The 19,777-nt window shown below is 38.6% G+C and overlaps 3 protein-coding genes across 6 annotated transcripts in view; 2 read left to right on the top strand and 1 right to left on the bottom strand.

Annotated features, from left to right (window-relative positions):
- Positions 1–687: 687 nt before the first annotated feature.
- Positions 688–5,198, top strand: nme4 (NME/NM23 nucleoside diphosphate kinase 4). Of its 3 annotated transcripts, XM_077734150.1 has the most exons (6): positions 688–901; positions 3,345–3,466; positions 3,564–3,665; positions 4,175–4,287; positions 4,352–4,491; positions 5,143–5,198. In XM_077734150.1, exons 1-5 carry the CDS (start codon positions 778–780, stop codon positions 4,470–4,472), a joined length of 582 nt encoding a protein of 193 aa, XP_077590276.1. In that variant the 5' UTR covers positions 688–777; the 3' UTR covers positions 4,473–4,491; positions 5,143–5,198. The 3 variants fall into 3 exon arrangements, with proteins under 3 accessions (XP_077590276.1, XP_077590277.1, XP_077590275.1); XM_077734151.1 differs by having other exon boundaries at positions 3,345–3,445; positions 4,352–5,198; XM_077734149.1 differs by having other exon boundaries at positions 4,352–5,198.
- Positions 5,071–14,140, bottom strand: LOC144208356 (epidermal growth factor receptor kinase substrate 8-like protein 1). Its single transcript, XM_077734148.1, has 14 exons — positions 14,033–14,140; positions 13,071–13,188; positions 12,927–12,985; positions 11,464–11,596; positions 10,851–10,939; positions 10,701–10,775; positions 10,487–10,635; positions 10,214–10,402; positions 9,499–9,607; positions 9,272–9,394; positions 9,043–9,190; positions 7,761–7,929; positions 7,395–7,527; positions 5,071–5,627 (listed from the first exon to the last, which is right to left on the bottom strand). Exons 2-14 carry the CDS (start codon positions 13,186–13,188, stop codon positions 5,559–5,561), a joined length of 1,563 nt encoding a protein of 520 aa, XP_077590274.1. The 5' UTR covers positions 14,033–14,140; the 3' UTR covers positions 5,071–5,558.
- Positions 14,141–16,483: 2,343 nt separating this feature from the next.
- The window catches only part of LOC144208899 (sodium-dependent neutral amino acid transporter B(0)AT2-like), a 17,802-nt gene continuing 14,508 nt past the window's right edge, over positions 16,484–19,777 (top strand). For both annotated transcript variants that reach the window (XM_077734974.1, XM_077734975.1), the window contains exon 1: positions 16,484–16,702. In XM_077734974.1, the coding sequence (XP_077591100.1) occupies positions 16,700–16,702 (3 nt within the window). In that variant the 5' untranslated portion in view covers positions 16,484–16,699. The remainder of the gene's footprint in view (positions 16,703–19,777) is intronic.

Below are 19,777 nucleotides of genomic sequence, written 5' to 3'. Positions count from 1 at the left end.
GTGAATTGGATAAAAACTGTTATTTTATAGTAGGTGCCGCTTATTATGACTAATTTTGTTCGGTCTAGAATTTTTCCTTTTAAAATCAGTTTAATGACCAAATTCTGGAAAATATGACCAATGTTTTTCATCTTCTTACAGTATAGAAAATGCTCAATCAACTCTGCATTGGTTTGGAAACAAAAGGTTTTCTGTCAGTGGGAGAGTTCCATACTTTTGCTGGATAAAATTGTGACTTTTTTTTTTTAGAAAAGATCTTGATCAGCAGAACATGACCACATTAACGTATGTAAGTAACATTTTGATTTACTTTGATTAAATGTTACTTGAACTGTTATTTACTTTGATTGAACATTACTTTTACTCTTATTTACTCTGATTCAGGTATGTAAGGCAGCTCCAGTTTTTACAACAAATCTGATGACTAAAATGCTTTTGTTCCAAGGTGGTCGTATTAAGCGGCGCCTAGTGTTTTTGGGTATCAAATACTAAGTGCTACTTTTACTTGCTGTAATTTGGGTAACATATCTCATGCAACTTTTGCCTTTTTTTTTCTTCAAGGAAAATCCTTACATTTATTAATTATTAATGGGACATTTAACTTTGCTGAAAGAACTTTAACCCTCAGCAAATAAATATAATTAGAAAAATATCAAATAGCCGGTACATGTGGAGTTAAATGTGTTTGTAGAAGGGGTCAGGCAGGGTGGGTGGTGTGAGACTCGTGAATTTAAACTAACTAATGTCTGTCTGTGGTCTAGAGACAGATTCGAACACATGACCATGTTGTTGCAGCGCTTGATGTTCCTCCCACTGGTCAATCCGTGGAAAAGACAGACCACCAAACATCTGGTTCCTTGCGTCAACGCAGTGCAATTGGCCGGGTACAGCAGCAGCTCTAGTAAGTAGATTGCTTCACATTTGAATAACGCGCTTTCAACGCTATCCAGACTAAATTTAGGCTTAAGCCAAGTAGTACAAGTTTTATCAGAAGCCCTGCTCTGTTGCTCTGCAGTCTCCTTGTCATGGGTCACATGTATTCTACTATAATTGGCAGCTCACAGCCAGCCATTAGACTGAATAGTTTTATACTACAACCAAACATTGAAGGTGTCATAAATCTTAAAAATTCCCAATTTCCTATTAAAAAAAGGACTGTGTAATAATCATTTTCAATTTTGACAATATCAAATTGTGATCCAGGCTAAGAAATCCAGCATATGCTGGTTTTTTGAAGCAGGAAGACAAGAGTGAATGTAGTGAGCCAAGTTATCTACGACACTAATTTAACTCTATGCATCAGTACCAAAAAAAAACTAAACAAAAATCCAAATGATGTTGGATTTGTTGTGTGGGCAATTAAACGCAGTGTTCCTCTGCTAATTCGCGGTTCAGCCACGACGGATTCAGAGCTTCGCGTTTTTTTGGGGGGGAAAAAAATAATACAAATCTTACATTGAGACAACAGATTTTACAGTTTTTTTTTGTTATAACATGAATTTCACTCTCTCTACCCGTATTCTATATGGTGTACTGTATACAGGGGGGGGGGTACATTTTTTTAAATTAAATTCAAATTAAGCATTTTTGAAGGGGCATCCCTACTTCGCAGAATTTCACTTATCGCAGGTGGTCCCGGTCCCCATTAACCGCGATAACCGAGGGAGCACTGTATAGGTAATCACTTCAATCCCCATCAATAACAACCAAGACATTAATTTAACCCAAAAATGAAATTTGTTATAACTATAGGCAAATTATTCATGTCCATTTTTTTAAAGTGACAAAATTAATGTTTTCAAGGTAAAAAGTGTTAATTTCTAGGGCATTTTCTGGTTCAACTGTCACTCTCAATAGCAGACAATGTGTTAATAGTGTAATTTAATTCGATTACTAGATTAAATTCGAGTCAAACTTTATTTCAACCTGTATTCGTAAAATGTACTTGGTTGAAGTAGCAAGAGAGTAACAAGCACAGACACAGAAGACATTGTAGACCTAGGAAAAAAAATAAGGAGCCACACACAAGATGTCCACAAGGTGGCAACCTTCTGCAGACTGAGACTGAGGTTAAATATGCAGAATAATAAATGAATAAAGAATTCCTTGTACGTTCAGATCCTTTCGATGACTTTAGTTCTTTATGTGCAACTTGTTTTTAGTCTAGATACAATTGCTTTATGGCATTTCATTCACTGGAGTTTCCCATATGACCCTTCAGAGTCCAACAGGTGCATGTTTGTCTTGGTTCAGCTTGTGTACATGAACCTTATCTCACCCACTGATTTTAAAAATATTTAGGAGTGTTAATATATTTGGTGAATGACAGCAACATTGGAGGTTCTAGTAATGATATAGTTTGGCTTTACTTTACTTCAATGACTTGTACCTGCTTTTGAAAGTATCAACAGGTTTTATGTTAATTACTAGCATTCTCTGTAAACTTTTGATCTTTAAGATCTCGTTTACCACCACTGGTTGCCCTACCCAAGATGGCCACCAGCTACACACATTGTCATATAAAAAGGAACAATTGTTGCCCCTCCCCTTTTATCACTCTATTTGAACACAGAGGAACTTTCGCTCATTTGGTGCCAATCTCCAATAGTTTGAATCGTCAATGTCATCAATGAGTTGTAACCACAATTCACAACAACCCCTATTTTAAATTCCCCTTATTAAGCGATTAAAAACTACAAATGCAACGTGGCACATATTTTCACACACACACACACACACACACACACACACACACACACACGCGCACACACACGCACACACACACGGCACACGTAAAAGTCTAAAATGTACTACAAAGTGGACAGCTTTCGGCCATGGTAGAATGGGCTCTTGCCGCCATCTGACGCACAAACATGGGTGGGTATTACATTATCACATATTATTACAAATTATTTCAGCGGCGCAGGGCACATTTTCATATGCTTTATTTATTTTAAGCCATTAATACATCGTTTCCTTATAATTTTCTCTCATTATTGTGTGTTTCCTCACATCTTTCATACAACATTGGGACACTTTGAACAATTTTAAAGAGTTTAGTTGGTAGTTCTGTGAGGACCGTGGAACGAATGAGTGAATTTACATATAAAGTATGCTTACTTACAAAATTTTCAAGTTACGAAAAAAGTCTTGGAACCAATTAATCAATTAAGTCGAGGTATGACTGTATTGCCTTAATTGTTACCCTGAACCTTGTGTTGCAAATCGTATCCTATTGGGGGTATTGAGTTCTTACCCCTAGTAGCAACTATGTAAGAAAAAGACATTCCAATCTAACCTTCTAATTTGCAAAGTGTGATCTTATGTGCTACTGGTCCTTCCAGATGTGAAGGAGCGAACTCTCATTGCTGTCAAGCCAGATGGCGTCCAACGTCGTCTGGTAGGACAGATCATCAGGCGCTTCGAGCAGAGAGGTTTCCAGCTGGTGGGTCTCAAAATGCTGCGGGTACATAGTATTGTATTTTATTGCATGTGTTGCGTAGTGGTTTCTTTCTTAATCTACAATGTTTATGTTTTTTTTTTTTTTTAAATATGTTGATAAGGTGTCAGGGGAGCTTTTGTCTCAACACTACTCTCAACTTACACAGAAGCCTTTCTATCCCAGTCTGGAAGAGTACATGACCTCAGCACCTGTGGTTGTCATGGTGAGAGACCAGTCACACACATCCTGAAATGATCTGTAAATTGATGTGATTAGGATTGTTTGGTCTTGTCGGGTATTTGACAACTGATCTTCACGTTATTTACTGTCTTAAATATTTAATATTTGATTTATTTAAGTATTTTCCAATAATCAGACAGTCTGAAAATTTTCATGAATTCATTTTCAGTTTAATCCTCACAAGGGTCGCAAATACAGATCAATAACTATTAAAATTTTATCCAAAAAATTATAGATTTATCGTTGCCATTAGTTTTCTTAAAAACAACGATGTTGTAGGACCGAGGGAAGCCTCACCGGAAGAGAAGTGTATATATATATATATATATATATATATATATAGACAAATTCTTATTGGTTGTAAGTCCTGAAAACATATAGATGTGTCATTTAAACACGGCTCCTTTTACTCAGAAAAGGAGAAAAAGTTCCACCAACACACCTGAATCAAATAATCAGGATCGGTATGAATAATTTTGGTCATACTTACAGGTGTGGGAAGGCCACAATGTGATCCAGACATCACGTGCGATGGTGGGACCCACCAATCCCGCAGTGGCCCCGGCAGGCACCGTCAGAGGTGACTTTAGTCTTCATGTTAGCAGGTAATGCATTGAAATCACTGAATTTTCAAAAATCTAGAGGCCTAAACATGTTTTATGTTTGAAGAAATGTAGTTCATGCCAGTGATTCACTGGAGGGAGCACAAAGAGAAATTCAACTCTGGTTCCAACCAAAAGAGCTTGTCAAGTGGGACTGCTGGGACCAGACATTAACCAGTGAGGAGTAACAGAGGCCAAAGTGTGATGGTACTTTTTATGCTGCTTGCTTTACATGCTAATTCACCTCAGGAAACTTTGAACAAACTAAGATGAGAGATTTTCGTTGTAGAGCGGCCTCACTACGAATAGCAAACATATGAAAACAATTGAGGCAAATTTAAAATGTGTTGAGCAAAAGGCCCTAATTTGGGAATTATGTAGAAAAAGAAAGTGCCAGCAAGTCATCTACTTTAGGTTTAATACATTTAATTTTCTTTTTTAATTATTGTTTCAAAACTGAAAAAGATAATAATTAAACCTTCGCCACAAACGTGGAGTCTTCTATGTATCGAAATCATTTTACTCCTAATGTATTTAATATTTCAACTTCTATTTAAAAAAAAAAAAAAAAAAGAAGCTCAGTGTCCAGATAGTGAAGGAATTATTTTTCAATTCAATTGAAGTTGGTGCAAAAAAATATATTTTTACTGGCTCCAATTTTACCACAACAAACTTAAGTACATTTCTTTCAAAATGTAACTTGTGAACTACAATTAAAATGTGTTCAACATCAAAAAATGCAAAAATACTGGTGCTTTAATGATGCCCGTGTTAGAATACCTCAGATTTTGTGTATTTTGATTAATGATGTTCATTCACTAAAAAAATGACTATGAAATGTCCTGTTCTTGTTTTCAGGTGTACCTGTTGTGATATATTACAGAAATAAACATATACTATCTTCAAATATGCACTGATTATATTTGTAGTAAATGACAACTGTGTTTAATTTGCTACCTTATGATCATAATGTAAATTTCATGTGTTTCTACCTTCAAGATCTAACAGTCTGGTCTTGCAATACCTTTTTAATGTATTTTTTCAATAGTATAAGTACATACAGGAAAAAACAATTTTATACTAATTTATCCAGTAATGGTTATTTTCATACTGCAAAACAGAAAATAACCAACAAATCGTAAATGTAAATTTGTTGACATCTACTGGTGAAAAAAAGTATAGCAATAGAGCTACTTGACACATCCAGATCTCACCTATGTACATAGGACATATAATTAATATAATGATTGACATTTTGGTGTTAGCAAAGCGTCTCAGTCCATGCCGATCCTCAGCTTTTGCTTCTCCATTGCCATCTCCAATTCGGAGACTTTCCGCACATCCTGAGGCATAAAGTACAAAAACAGAGAATTAACTAAACTGCTTTCAAAACAGTTATGAACTTTAAAATGGAAAACTTTAAGTGGGTCAGTAACAATTGAGCCAAATGTCATGGGTCAAGGTTGGGCAAACAACATGGCTTTGTAAACAGAGTGCAAAGCACTATTGCATGCTCACAGTTTACCAGAGGATACTGACAGCCACACAATTTCAACATTAAATCATGGAGGTAATGGGAAGAAATGCATATTTTTTTACCTGCAGAAGCTTAACATTTGGAATAAATCGTGGAGGTAATGGGAAGAAATGCATTTTTTTTTTTACCTGTAGAGGCCTAACATTTGGAGTAGCAGGCATATGAAATTTGATAATGTAGCTCTGCATGTTAAAGAATAACTTTAACTCAATGATGCCGGAAATTTAATATATAATTTTGTTTATTTTTTGATCCACTTATTCTCACAATGGTTTTGGAGGGTGCTGGAGCCTATCTCAGCTAACTTTGGGCACCAGGCGGGGGACAACACCCTGAATCGGTAGCCAGCTCTCATTCATACCTAGGGGCAATTTAGAGTGTTCAACCAGCCTACCATGCATTTCTTTGGGATGTAGCACGCAAACCCGGGGAGAACATGCAAATTCCACACAGGAAGGTTCCGACCTCGGATCGAACAATATATTTCAGAACTGTGAGGCTGGAGCGCTAACCCTTCATCGACCAAGAGTATCCGTGTAGTCTATTACAGTGGTACCTCGACATACGAGTGCCACGACATACAAGCATATGTGTAAAATTTTGAGCATATATCTTGAAATACGAGACAAATTTTGATATACGAGCAGACAGCGGACGCGAGAGGCTCCTCATAAGATTATCCTGGGCACTGTCTTTCTGGTCCCAACTCCCTCGTGTAATGTCTCTACGAGCACTGGGCGGAGCCTTGCACTTTTTTCAATGTTTTTTTTCCCCCGTTAGACAGTGCGAATGGTGGATCTGTCGCTAACATGAGTAGTATTTACTACTTCTCGTTGGCAAGTTGTTGTGCATTATCCTATTGTGAGGATATTTGTGTGGATCGTTTTCAGAATATTTTGAAGGAAATACAAAAGCATATGTCTCACTCCCCATAAGTCCCCTGTGTAATGTCCAGTGGTCGCAATCCCCTCGTCTAATGTCCGGTGATCACAACCCTAATAAGCACTGGGCGAAGCGTAACATTTGTTCAGTGTTTTTTTTCCTCAGTGCGAATGGCGTATAGACTACTTCTGTTTGGCAGGTTATGCGTTGGCCTTTTGTGAGGACATATGTGTGCATCATTTTCGGAATATTTTGAAGGGAATACAAATCCAAACAACCCTCGATAGGTTCCTTTTAGCTGCATCTGTAAGTCAGGGTGGAGGCGGGGCTCATTTGTTGATGTTATGTTATGAGCGTGTTGCTGTGTAAATAGTATTAGGACAAATACAAATGTTTTTCCAATCCAATGTTCTGTTTTTGGTGTTTTTTCAGAGGGTTGGAACAAATTCGTTTTTAGTTCATTACTATGGGAAAAGTTAGTTTTGAGTTACAAGAAAATCGACATTATGCTCGCATCTCAAGGTACCACTATTGTCGATGGCACTGGAGTTAAATGTAAATTGAAGAGTAGTTGTCAATGTTTGACCACCTGGAACTTGCATTTTTCTTTTGCCAACAAGTTGCAATTAAATATTTCAATGGCAGCCAAGAGCAACACACAGAAGTTCTGTATAATAACAGATGGACCAACCTCAAGAAGGGCCTTCTGCATCATAATTTGACTGTAAACTCTGATGCCTTCCTCCTGTGACACTTCACAAAGCTCCCCTTTGTTCAGGGAAAAAAGCTGTGCTCCGGTTAAAACGCCAAGACTCTGGACAGTCCTAACACAGGATGAAGAATAACAATTAGGAAATCATTTTTTGTTCATTTTCTTACTCAGTTAGTTTAGTTGAGTTGAATTGAATAGCTTTATCGTTGGTGCTAGAGCGCCCTCTCTAGTATGTAAAAACAACATTTGAAATTATATAATAATGTGTGAGTAATTGCAAACATAAGTCATACCCCAACCAAACTATTAAAAAAATCAATGATTTGTAATACGGACAGCACTTACTGCTTATTAAAACCTTTTGCTACAAGCCAATTCTCCACTTCGTTAGGTGGAGAGTGATAGTTCAAGGGAAGAGAATTGTCCACCGAGCGAGACGGCATGAGAGGAGGACGGCTGCCGGAGACTCTTTTCTGTGCCATCCGTTGCAGAAGTTCATCATTCATAATCAGCACTGCACAAACAAAACAACCATTTGCAACATCATTTGCATGTACATACAAAAGAAACCTTGCCAAACTTCCGTATTGCACATAATCATTAAAATTTTTGACCAAGAACATCACATGCAAGTTAAACAATGGTGGTTTTCATTTTGGAATGTTTTTTTTTCATTCATAGTGCTCATTACTTCAAGAGAAAATGTAACCACTTTATCGCCAAGGTTACTGGAGACTATCACAGCTAACAATGCAACCCTGTGTGGCCTCTGTTGCGACGAGCATGGAACATAGGAAGGAAAGTGGGCAATGGACAAAGAACGAGGGCTCTAACAAAACTTTAATTACTTAGGGCTGGACACTTACGAAAATAACAAGGACATAGAAATCAAATCACAAAAACAAACCTGACAGAAGACATGGGGAAAATGAGAAACATGGCACAAACATGAAACATGCACGTCACAAAATTCATGATTTGCTGGTCACTAGATGACGTCACTAGATGACAAATGTCGCGAAATTGTCCGCACCCCCTGCTGTGCCACTACGGTATTGCATCGACGAGCAACAGAATTCTTACATTGCTAGGATTCTGTAAGTGTCTGCTCCCCGTCTGCATCGTAAAATTCATGAATGGTTCTTTCAATTGGTTGATTTTTAGTGGTTTATGGTTCTTTTTAGGAATTTTGAATTTGGAATCTTACTCAATCACAGGAGTACAAAAATATATTTTTAGTATTGCAGATTTACAAAAAATAGTTACAAAAATATTTGTATACGTAATTCTACCCCCCCCCCCCCCCCAAAAAAAAAGCATACGATGAAAATAGTCACAAAAATAAAATACAAAACCTGATCGACCGCCTCTGGTCGATTATGCTTACTATGTTACCTTTATTTAAAAATCAAACAATGTGATTTTCTGGGTTTTATTCTACATTCTGTCTCTCATGGTGGATGGAGGTTTACCCATGTTGACAATTACAGGCCTTTCTAATCTTTTCAAGTAGGAGAACTTGCACAATTGGTGGTTAACTAAATACTTATTTGCCCCACTAAATATTGTAAAATAACTGAGTTATCACCAACATGAGAAGTTGCTACCTCTTGTGTGAATGTTTTACCTCGCTCGCCATTGTCTCCGTTAATCATTCCGGATGATGAAACCACATTCTGAGGTCCTGTTGTTTGACTCGTCGTAGTCGTACAACCAGCGACTGGGCTCAATGGAGCGTGCAAATGGAATGTTGCGGAAGGGGAAATAGGCGACTTCTAGAAAACACAAAAGGAACAAAGCATGTTGCAAAGCCACTTTGGCATAATTGAACAGTAAAAGACATTATTGTGTAATACCACTGGATTTTCGCCGCAGGTGTTATTTAAAGCTGACATCGGCTCCAAGATATTATGTGGAACAAATCCTATCTGATCAAAGCGATTGCGACATTTCCACCATCTTTTTGAAGAATCGAGAATCTGAATCAGGTAAAAGAAATGTAGTTTAGAAAATGTTTTATACTTCAAAAATGCTTTTATCCTTAAAGTTAAGGCCATACATATCAACATTGTGTCTATTCTACCTCCAATGTTTCTCCTTGCAGAACTGAAAGTTCACTACTGTTTCTTGCAACAAAGTCATAAGTGCAGCAGTATTGTCTTTCCCCTGGTGGTGGAAGTCCAATTCCATCTCTGGAATTATATTTACAGTTCCATTAGATAATGTGCATTTTAATTTATCTTCTGATCACATTTTAATAACAACAGTGAATCTATTCAAAAATATACAGTTTAGATTATGTTAAGTTCGTTTAATGTTTATGTTTGAGTGCCATTGACAGTGGAAAACTCCAATTCAGTTTGACTGGGGGCCCATGAGTTAACATGGGCATGTTTTAGTAAAATAATTTTGGACTATTGGAAAGATTTGGTAGCAATCTTTTGGTTCCCTTATAAAACAATTACTTAAATGTTAACTCTTCCAGTAGTCAATATTTCTGACAAACAAAAACTAACAGGAAGTGACCAAAAATGTCCCAAAGCTATCAAAAAGTGCCTACAATATTAGAAATAACCCAAAATTAACACCAAAACCAACATGAAATTTTCCAAATTAAGCAGACCGGTGATGTTTAAGTACAATTGACATTCGCCCAACTCCCAATCAAAATGAATTTGATGCCTAGTGCTCCAAATGGCAGCCAATGAGGTAACATTGACAGTATTCTAGTGGAAAATAATGTCAAAAAATATTTATTTTATTAAACACTCCTTGCTATTTTCCTGACCATCACTCACACTTCATCGCTCTCATGAGCGTGACCTCCCACGGCCTGTTTACTCTGAATGTAAACATATACAGCATCTTGTTTATGCTGCAACTCAACGGGATCTTCCAAAGGCAAACCTGACGAGTCTAATGCCAGTGGCTGCCATCCATCCAGAAAGACGGGTGAGTATGGAAGGACCGGCACACCGATTTGAGCACTGAAAGAACCGGCCCTTCCCATTAGTTTACTCCATGTACAATAGCACATACATAAATGGAGCGCAATGAAGACAATTGCATACCACGAACAAGTCCAGTTGGATCCTAAGTCTTTCCAAAGTTCCTTTTCATCTTCAGCTAGATACTCCTGGAGTAGTGAAACAGCACCGATCGTCAATGCGGGATTGACAACTGATCCAGCCAATGTCGGCCCACCTGTAGTTTTCACCATCTATGATAGAGTTACTAGTCAATATTATAATACGCCACATTATCCCAGATGTGAACATTATTCACCAATGTAAGTGGCAAAAAGATGTGATGCAGCAACTCTGGTGCAGTAGGATCGGTTATGGCTGATTTGACACGGTCCTGAAGTAATAAAGTTTCAGGTAAGTGACATTTTAAGAGTAATTAAAAGATTAGAAGTTGTTCACATAATCTTACCAGCAGACTAAAAGAGTACTTGATTTTCTCAAAGATGCCCACAAATTCTTCTTCTGATGGAGGTACTGCTTTGAGGCTTATCAAGTCATCTGCACAATGATCAATTACTTCATACTACCATGTAATCACATAATTAATACAATTCATAAAATATATTCTAAGAGTGTGGTAATACAGTACATATATCAATACAGTAATACCTACGAGTGCCCCGACTTAAGAGCAATTTGAGATAGGAGTAAAATTTTGGGCAAATATTTGTTTTGAGATACAAGACAAATTTTGATATACGAGTATGGGGGTGAGAAGATAGTTGTTCTCATAAGTAGCCTCTCGGCCACATCGGGAAAACATCTCATATGCTCGTATTTCAAATTTATCTCGCATTTCAAGGAACAAATTTGCAGTGAATTTTCCTTGTATCTCAAATTTCTGAAATGTTGAGACACTCGTATGTCAAGGTATTACTGTAGTAGGTATGCATCACAGCCCGTGGTCAGGAAAAAATACAAATACTATAAGGGGGGAGTTTGACTTTGTAAAGCAATCCCATGATAAAGTCCCTGACACAACTATACTACATTTGTCAATAACAGCTATGGTACCAGCTCACCGCCATCTTGGTTCTGTTTCCAACTCTTCCTGCTTCTTTTCTTCCTCTGATTAAGAATACTTTGCGCCTCGGCCGCCTGCTGTAAACGCACCATGAATCGCTCGATGTCATCAAAGCAGTGGTTCAGAATTTCCTGGTTAAGAAATGACAACATTGCAGTAAGATTGGCTTGTTATATATACAGATTGTCATTCTGATGATTAATTAACACTTTCTTGAAGAAAAAACATTCATTCATTTTCTGAACTGCTTATCTTCACAAATGTCGCAGGTGCTGGAGCCTATCTAAGCTAACTACGGGTACCATGCGGGGGACATCCTAAATCGGTACCCAGCTAATCGCAGGGCACAAGGAGCCAGCCAACCATTCATCGTCACCTCATATTTAAGAGCAATTTAGGGTGTTCAACCAACCACCCTAATCTGCATGCTTTTTTGTGATCTGCATGCAAACCAGAGTACCCAGAGAAAACCCACACAAGCCTAGAGAGAACATGCAAGCTGCAAACAGTGAGGACTGACCTAGGATCAAACCCACATCTCCAGAACTCCAGAACTGTGAGGCGGACGCGCTAACCACTCGCCCGCCAGGCCACCGTGGGTTAAATACATCTTTTTCCATTCATCTTCATATCACACAACCTCGTAAGGCTTGTTGAAGCCTATCCTAGCGGTCCCCCGCTGCTAGAGTATACTTACAAATAATACAAAGTAAGGAAATCGTTCATCTTCCATACCGCGTATCCTCGTAAAGGTTGCGGGGGTTGCTGGAGCCTAACCCAGCCGACTTCGGGTGAAACGCAGACTACACCCTTGACTGGTCACCAGTCAGCGATACGGCACACAGAGAGATAGGCAATCACTCACGCCAACAATTAAATCACCACCGATGATAAATTGAATCCAGACAGAAGTCAGGCAGAAAAAATACTGCACAATCAGGTTGAAGGCAAAATAGAATGATCTCATCTCTCATCTCATTTTCTGAACCGCTTTATCCTCATTAGGGTCGCGGGGGGATGCTGGAGCCAACCCCAGTTGTCTACGGGCCAGTGGTGGGGGACATTCTGAATCAGTGACCAGCCAATCACAGGCCACAAGGAGATGGATAACCATGCACTCTCACACCCATACCCAGGGGCAATTTAGAGTGTCCAATCAGCCTACCATGCATGTTTTAGGAATGTGGGAGGAAACCAGAGTACCAGGGGGAAACCCACGCAGGCCCGGGCACAACATGCAAACTCCACACAGGTGGACGTGACCTGGATTTAAACCCAGGACCCCAGAGCTGTGAGGCTGATGCGCTAACCATTCACCCTACCGGACCACCCGAAATACAATGAAATGATTAAAAAAAAAGCACCTCTATCACTCTTTTCTAGCAGCAAATGTGCAACCTAACACAAAATATTAAAAAGCAGTAAAATGTACTGACAGAAATTCTGACGTGAAGTACTTACCACTTCTCTCTCTGCATTGATTTGAGATGAGGGGTTTGACTCCACCTTGGCAACATTTTCTGAGCACATAATTGGGTCATTGAGTCACTTCTAGAGCTTTAAAATGCAAACGCTTATGAGTGTTAAGAAATGTGTATGGGATACCTTCATCATATTTTGTGCTTTCATGGAGTTCATCACGAAGAATTTGGTGTTTCGATACGGGCATGACTCGAACTCCTGAAGGCTTTCGAGGGATCAATATTGCTGGATGTGCTGACATCTGTTTAGTCAAATCAGTCATGGATATTGTAGGTGTATCTGTGTAACCTACTTTAGTGTTCCATCGATACTGACACAGCACTAAAATTACATCACTGCTATCGGAGATGTGTGATCTCCGAGATCTTATTTCACTGGTCATCCAATTCAAGATGGCCGCCTGATATGCAGGCCATTGTAAAAAAAGTTGTGTTTTTTGCCCTTCCCAAGACGCTAATAGATAGCCAAAGATTGATTTTGAGACAAATTGTCAGGAAGAGAGCAGTAAATATACAATTTATCTTTCTTTAAGAAATGGTTAAAAAAAAGTTTTCTTTGAATAATTGTATTGCAAATTGATTTCTGTGCCAAATGTTATATATCGCCATATTGTGAGAGAGTCGTCATTATGAGCCTTGTATCGCACATCGAGAAAAAAAACCTGGGTTCACATCACAATCAATGATACATTGCAATGTATTATGACATCATGGTGTGAAAGTTGAAGAATTTTGAGAATTAAGCAAACGTCCTTTCAAGATGGAATGCTTGAAAGCGACAAATACACCTTACAGGAAAAACCACCATCACTCACTGCGTGGTATGCAGCTGACACCATGATCCAGTAAGTTTAAGTTCCGCTGCACAAATGTGAACTTTATTTTCACACTGATATTTTCATGAACTTAACGAAAAACCCTTTCTCTTAAACTTCTGCACAGTATCAATTGTTAAATGATACTTCGAGCATATTTTGAGGATGAGAGTAAATGCCGCACTCTTCATACTGAGGCACACCCACATGTACAGACATCTTATTTGGAACAAATCAGCGTGCGTAAATTATTATTGATGCATTACTGTACCTTTTGTTGTGGTGGTGAGTGTTCAAGTCCAGACGACGGAATACAATCTTTATGCGTTCACTGAGGTGAGCTGTTTACACAAGCACTTCCCACCTACTCGAGAAATGCAGAAACGAGAAAAACGGGTCTGACTTTAATCTGTGCTGCATTCACTATATTCCTCCCACCTGACGACCATATGACCACCTTCCAAAATTCTGGCATACCTTCACAATGTCGGCTGATATGTAATACAGAAACTGAAGGAAAAAAAAACAATTGAAACACTGAAACTTGACCAAAATTTACATTTACATTTGAAATGTGAGTTAATTCTTATTTTCTATTTATTTCCTATTTTTCGACATACCTAAAATCAAATTTGCGTCATTTTCTTAAAACTACATTTTTCTTTCTCTATTTTTTGAGCTGCTAAATTTTTCACAAAACCTGTATTTATTGAGTAAAGATAGGTCAAACAAAGACGGGAAAAGACATCAATGAACATTAATGGCGTACCGGCTAATATTGCCTGAAAATGGGGTAAAATCCAACCGAAAACAGCATGTATTGATTAAATACAAAAACTGGAGCTTTTTAGACGTCAGAATCAGGCCCGGAGTATCATTTCCCCTGGAAAAAGACAGTGATGAACGCTGATACGTCCATATACGTCCATACGCAAAATGGCAAAAATTGCACTAAAATGAGTAATATTCACTTCCTCGAAGCATTTATTGATTAAATACAAATACTGGAGCTTTTCAGACACTACAACCGGGCCAGGGGGTGATTTCCCCGGGAGAATACAGCGATGGACGTCAATGGCGAAACTGCAAAAATTGCACAAAAATGGGGTAAAATGCACTTCCTAGCAGCATTTAGTAATTAAACACTAATACTCAGGTTTTTCAGACATTACAATATAGTAATAGTGTATAGTAATCTAAGTTCATTTAAGGAGAGCAGGGGAGAACGGGGGAGAGCGGGAGAGAGTGGGAGAGTGCGGGAGAGAGCAGGAGAGAGCGGGAGAGAGCGGGAGAAAGTGGGAGAGTGTGGGAGAGAGTGGGAGAGAGCAGGTGAGAGCGGAAGAGAGCGGGAAATTGGGAGAGCAGGCGAGTGGGAGAGAGCGGGAGAACGGGCGATTGCGGGAGAACGGGAGAGTGTGGGAGAGAATGCGGGAAAGAGTGGGAGAGAGCGGGAGAGTGTGAGAGAGCGGAAGAACATGAGAGTGACGGAGAGAGTGTGAGAGAGTGAGAGAGAACGGGAGATAATGGGGGTGGGCGTGGGAAAACTTCTCGTTTGAGCCCTATTCTATGATTTTTTTGCATAACTTGCTGTGGGCCAATAACAACTGGGCTGAATTTTGTTGCACCCTGTATAAGTCCTTATTTAGGACATAAAATGTAATGATAGTTAGTGTTACAATGTTACCAGCCACCTACAGTATGGTAAATGTATACTCAACACAGTTTCTTAGGCAAAGGTTCATGACTGCTTGTCATGATTTAAAATAGCAACATGAGGTTGTTCAGAAGTCACCTTCACACAGGCTACTCAAGTGGGCGCCGGTTCTTTGCCATGTGGACTGAAGGAAAACAGTGCAAAGACTGACTCTAATGTGGCAATCACTTTCTGTATTTTTGTTTTATTAACTCATAAATATTTTATAAGTTAAGCATTTTACTGCGGTCCGGTAACTTGAGTGTTTAGCCCTCGGTTCAAATCGGCCTCACAGCTCAAATCCAGGTCGGTCGACCTATGTGGAGATTGCATGTTCTCCCTGGGCCTGTGTGGGTTTTCTCTGGGTACTCCTTGCATATTTTTATTTGTTTGTTTGCAGTAATTGGATAAACACTGCCAAGCCCCCCAGTCAAAATGGATTGGACATCCATTGCTATCAATCAGTTCAATGCTCTCACATGTGTTCATTTAAAAATTGTAGCAGTGTTGTGTTTTAGCTCCCCCTTGTGGAGCCAGAGACAAGTCATGTTCCCCAAAACCTTTGTGTTGGTAAAGAAAAGTTGTGCTTGTAAAAAATGTGTATAAATTTGCCCAAAAAGCTCACCCGTGTCCACCTGTGTGGTGTTTGCATGTTCTCCTTGGGCCTTTGTGGGTTTTCTCAGGGTACTCCAGTTTCCGAAATTTCAATCAAAATTGCCCCAAGTTATGACTGTGGGCGTGAATGGGGTTCGTCTTCTTGTGCGCTGCGATTGGCTGGCCCCAAATTCTGCGTGTCCACCGATTTTGGCCCGAGGTCAGCTGGGCTCCAGCACCCCCTGCAACCCTAGTGAGAATGAAGCAGTTCAGAAAATGAAATGACATAAGACAGGAGTTGTGTCTGGTACTAATTTGACTCCATATGGGTAGCCCACAATTGCGCAACAAGACAATCGCGTGTATTTTTGTGAGGTCTAGCCCCGCCCCTTTTCATTGGCTGTAGTAAAAGTAACTTCTCGTTTGCTCTTATTTGGCTTGCTCAGGTCCAGACGCGTGAGTGACCGCGTGCTTTTCTAAGTCTTTCAATCCACCGTGAACACTCCAAAATTAAGAATTTACATTTTTTTTCTCAGTAGAAAAGGAGGAGGAGAAGCATCGAAAAGGATATTAAAATTATACACATTGAAAAAAGTCAGAGATCAAGATCGGTCGGAACTCCAGTGCGGCGTTGGAGGGATCTGTTAAAAAATGGTAATTTCAAACTCTCTTGTCGTCTCCAAAATGTATTTTTGCAGTCCTTTCTTGCTCGGATTTTAAGGAGTTTCTCGTGACTATTCGCAACGCCATTCCTCCTTTAGCTACAGAAAATAAAACTGCATTTTGAAAACTGCAACTGCATGCTTCAGTGAATTTAATGTATTGGAAAGGAGATATGTAATGCAATTTTATAAAATATGTGATGATGTAATAATATCGTACGCAAACAGTTTTGCTTCAATGCCTCTTCTCATCTCATTTTCTGAACCGCATTATCCTCATTAGGGTTGCGGGGGGTGCTGGAGCCAATCCCACCTGTCTCCAAGCTTGAGACAGGGAATTGGTGGCCAGCCAATCGCAGGGCACAAGGAACAAACAACCATTCAGGGTCACACTCATACTTAGTGGCAATTTAGAATGTCCAATCAGCCTACCAAGAATGTCTTTGGAATGTGGGAGGAAAACAGAGTACCCGGAGAAAAGCCACACAGCCCGGGGCAGAACACTCAAACTCCACGCATGCGGACTAACCTGGATTTGAACCCAGTTCCTGAACTGTGAGGCCAACACACTAACCACTCATCCGCCGGGCCGCCCCAACATTAACACAAAATTCTTAAAAAAATACAATGCCAGACACATAATCAAACATGCTCCATTAGGAAAAAGTTAGATACAATATCAGAACATATCGCTTAAAAAGTTCAATATTTTTTGTTTTATTTTTTATCTGGCTACTTCTATAACATTTTTGATACTCCCAGTTCTACTATCATGACCAGCGGGTACTAAAGATTACTAGATTGCAAGTTTACTGTCTTCAATAACATGAAAGCCTGATTATTAGCTGCCAGGCCTCCCAGTTCAAATTTATTGGACAACTTTTGTCATCAAGGGTAGCCTTTAACGCTTTTAGTGCTTTCAATAAAATTGATAAACGCCCAATCATATGGTGTCCAATCGTCTGTAGGTTGTAAATTAAAATTAATTAACAATTAGTACTCATCCAATCCATTTGAAGTATTATATTATTATAGTAATTATAAAATTTTAATTTGCTGCCAGCCTCTAAATAGCTTTGAATTACTTTTAGAACCCAGTAGAATGGAAGTCTATCTGTAATTCTTTCTGTTATAACTGGTGAGATGAATGCTTCCTCACTATTCAAAATTAAGAATTCAACGTCAAATGTTGTTCTGTAGGGTTAAATATGCCAGCCAAGTTTTATAGTTAGCACAGGGCATTGTGACATAACAACACTTGGCCTCCCTTGTGTCCATTGGTGCCCTTGACATTACAAGTTTGAACACAAGTCAATAAAAGCACAAATAACATAGGTGTGAAAAAAACAACCACATTAACAACTCTTTGAATGAAGTGTGACACTTTTACCCAAGTATTCCTTTGTGCCATTTTACCATCTTAGTCAATTGTTTCTTACAGACTATAGTAGGTGTAGGGAACCTAGGCCTCGAGAGCCATATGTGGCTCTTTTGATGGGCGCATATGGCTCTCAGCTAACCTGTGAACTAAAAATATGGAAACCGTTAGTGAGAGTTGATTCCCAAATGCACCTTTAGGAGACCTTTTCTACTTTAAAAGTGGTGAAATTAATTTTAAAAATGTACATGTTTTCAAGTATGTTTACTTTGAAATTCTGTGAATGGCTCTCAAGTCATAATATTAATAAGTATGAATTGTTTAAGGCTCTCTTTGTTGAAAAGGTTCCCGACCCCTGGACTATAGCAAATTTAAAGTATAGGGCTGTCAAAAGTATCAAGGTTGATTCTGAAATGTTGTATCTGGATACAATATTTTATTGCAAAAGTGTATTTTTTTCTCATTTATTTGTTTGCTTAGGCATTATCACAGGTAATCAGAAATTTGTTTTTATGTGTTAAATCTGATTTTGCACTACCCTTGATAGTAATGGAGGATATATTTCAATTTCTCAGTTAATGTTTTTACTGCCTAATGTACATTTTTGAGAAAATTCAAATAGTCCCATAACAGGCTTAAATACCAAAGATGCACTAGATGCCAAAAAATGTTTGGAAGTTAGCACCATGCTCCTGACACCCCGTAAAAACAAAATATAATGTTAAGAGTCCGTTAGGTGCTTCCATCTCTTGCCAGCTTGAAGGAATAATGACCGTCCAAAAGAAGCACAGCTGTTTGAATGTCAACAAAACTTAACCCGAGTGTGGACAAACATTTCACTAGACTTTTTTGTCTTGTAAAGCCAAAAAGGTAAAGAAAAATATTCCTAATAAATCTATAAATTATTTAAAAAGCTAATATTGATGTGAAATGGTCTGCACAATATCAGAAAATTATGCAAAAGCAGAAAATAGAACTTTCATATATTCCGAAGCATAAATCTTGCCCAGCAAGGGTTAACTCATTGCCTGCTATTGATAGTGGTAGACTTATTATAAGGTTGGCAGCAATCGCTCGATTAATTCTAGATTAGTGGGAGTTTCTTGATCAATATTTTGTTAATACCTGCAATTATGTCATTGAACTACTCCAATATATCAAAAATTAAACCATAGATGAAAAAAAACAATCTTCATCACTGATTTTCTGCCATTGATGGCGATAGATGACCAACCCATTTGAAATGAGAGGGTGGCTGTGAATGAATGAGAATAAGCACTTCAGAATATAAATCAATTAATTCATGAATAACTTTTTATTTTGTTTTATTTTATTAATACAGCATCAATAAGTTTTTGGAAGTATCTTAATGAGGCGAAAATTTTAGAAACAAGACAAGAGTACTAAAGAGTCATAACTAAATATAGCAGAAAGGTTGGTGGAATACATTCCATTTCCTGACCACGTGCCGTCCATTTACACCTCAGTACCACCCACTAACTCAACCAATCTATTTCCCCCCTCCCACACATGACTAAATAGCACCCACTATCCATTTTAAGAGTTGCATAGTGCCAGTTATATTCTGACTGCTTACTGTATGCACATTTTTCCAAATAGATGATATATAAAGCATGTTTGAAAAAAGTATTTTAGTAACTTCTGAATGCCAAATATGGCTCTTGTAGT

The sequence above is a fragment of the Stigmatopora nigra genome, chromosome 15 (genome assembly GCF_051989575.1).
Source record: "Stigmatopora nigra isolate UIUO_SnigA chromosome 15, RoL_Snig_1.1, whole genome shotgun sequence".
In the NCBI taxonomy this organism is placed as follows: domain Eukaryota; kingdom Metazoa; phylum Chordata; class Actinopteri; order Syngnathiformes; family Syngnathidae; genus Stigmatopora; species Stigmatopora nigra.
This window is presented reverse-complemented; position numbering and strand designations above follow the sequence as displayed.

Excerpts from the sequence above, each read along its gene's own strand:
- nme4 (XM_077734150.1), top strand. The coding sequence starts at position 778 with ATGACCATGTTGTTGCAGCGCTTGATGTTCCTCCCACTGGTCAATCCG. Across the intron at positions 3,467-3,563 it reads TGGGTCTCAAAATGCTGCGG|GTGTCAGGGGAGCTTTTGTC; the intron begins GTACATAGTATT and ends TATGTTGATAAG. Across the intron at positions 3,666-4,174 it reads CAGCACCTGTGGTTGTCATG|GTGTGGGAAGGCCACAATGT; the intron begins GTGAGAGACCAG and ends TCATACTTACAG.
- LOC144208356 (XM_077734148.1), bottom strand. The coding sequence starts at position 13,188 with ATGTCAGCACATCCAGCAATATTGATCCCTCGAAAGCCTTCAGGAGTT. Across the intron at positions 9,191-9,271 it reads CCTGCGGCGAAAATCCAGTG|AAGTCGCCTATTTCCCCTTC; the intron begins GTATTACACAAT and ends TGTGTTTTCTAG. Across the intron at positions 7,930-9,042 it reads CGGAGACAATGGCGAGCGAG|TGCTGATTATGAATGATGAA; the intron begins GTAAAACATTCA and ends TTGTTTGTGCAG.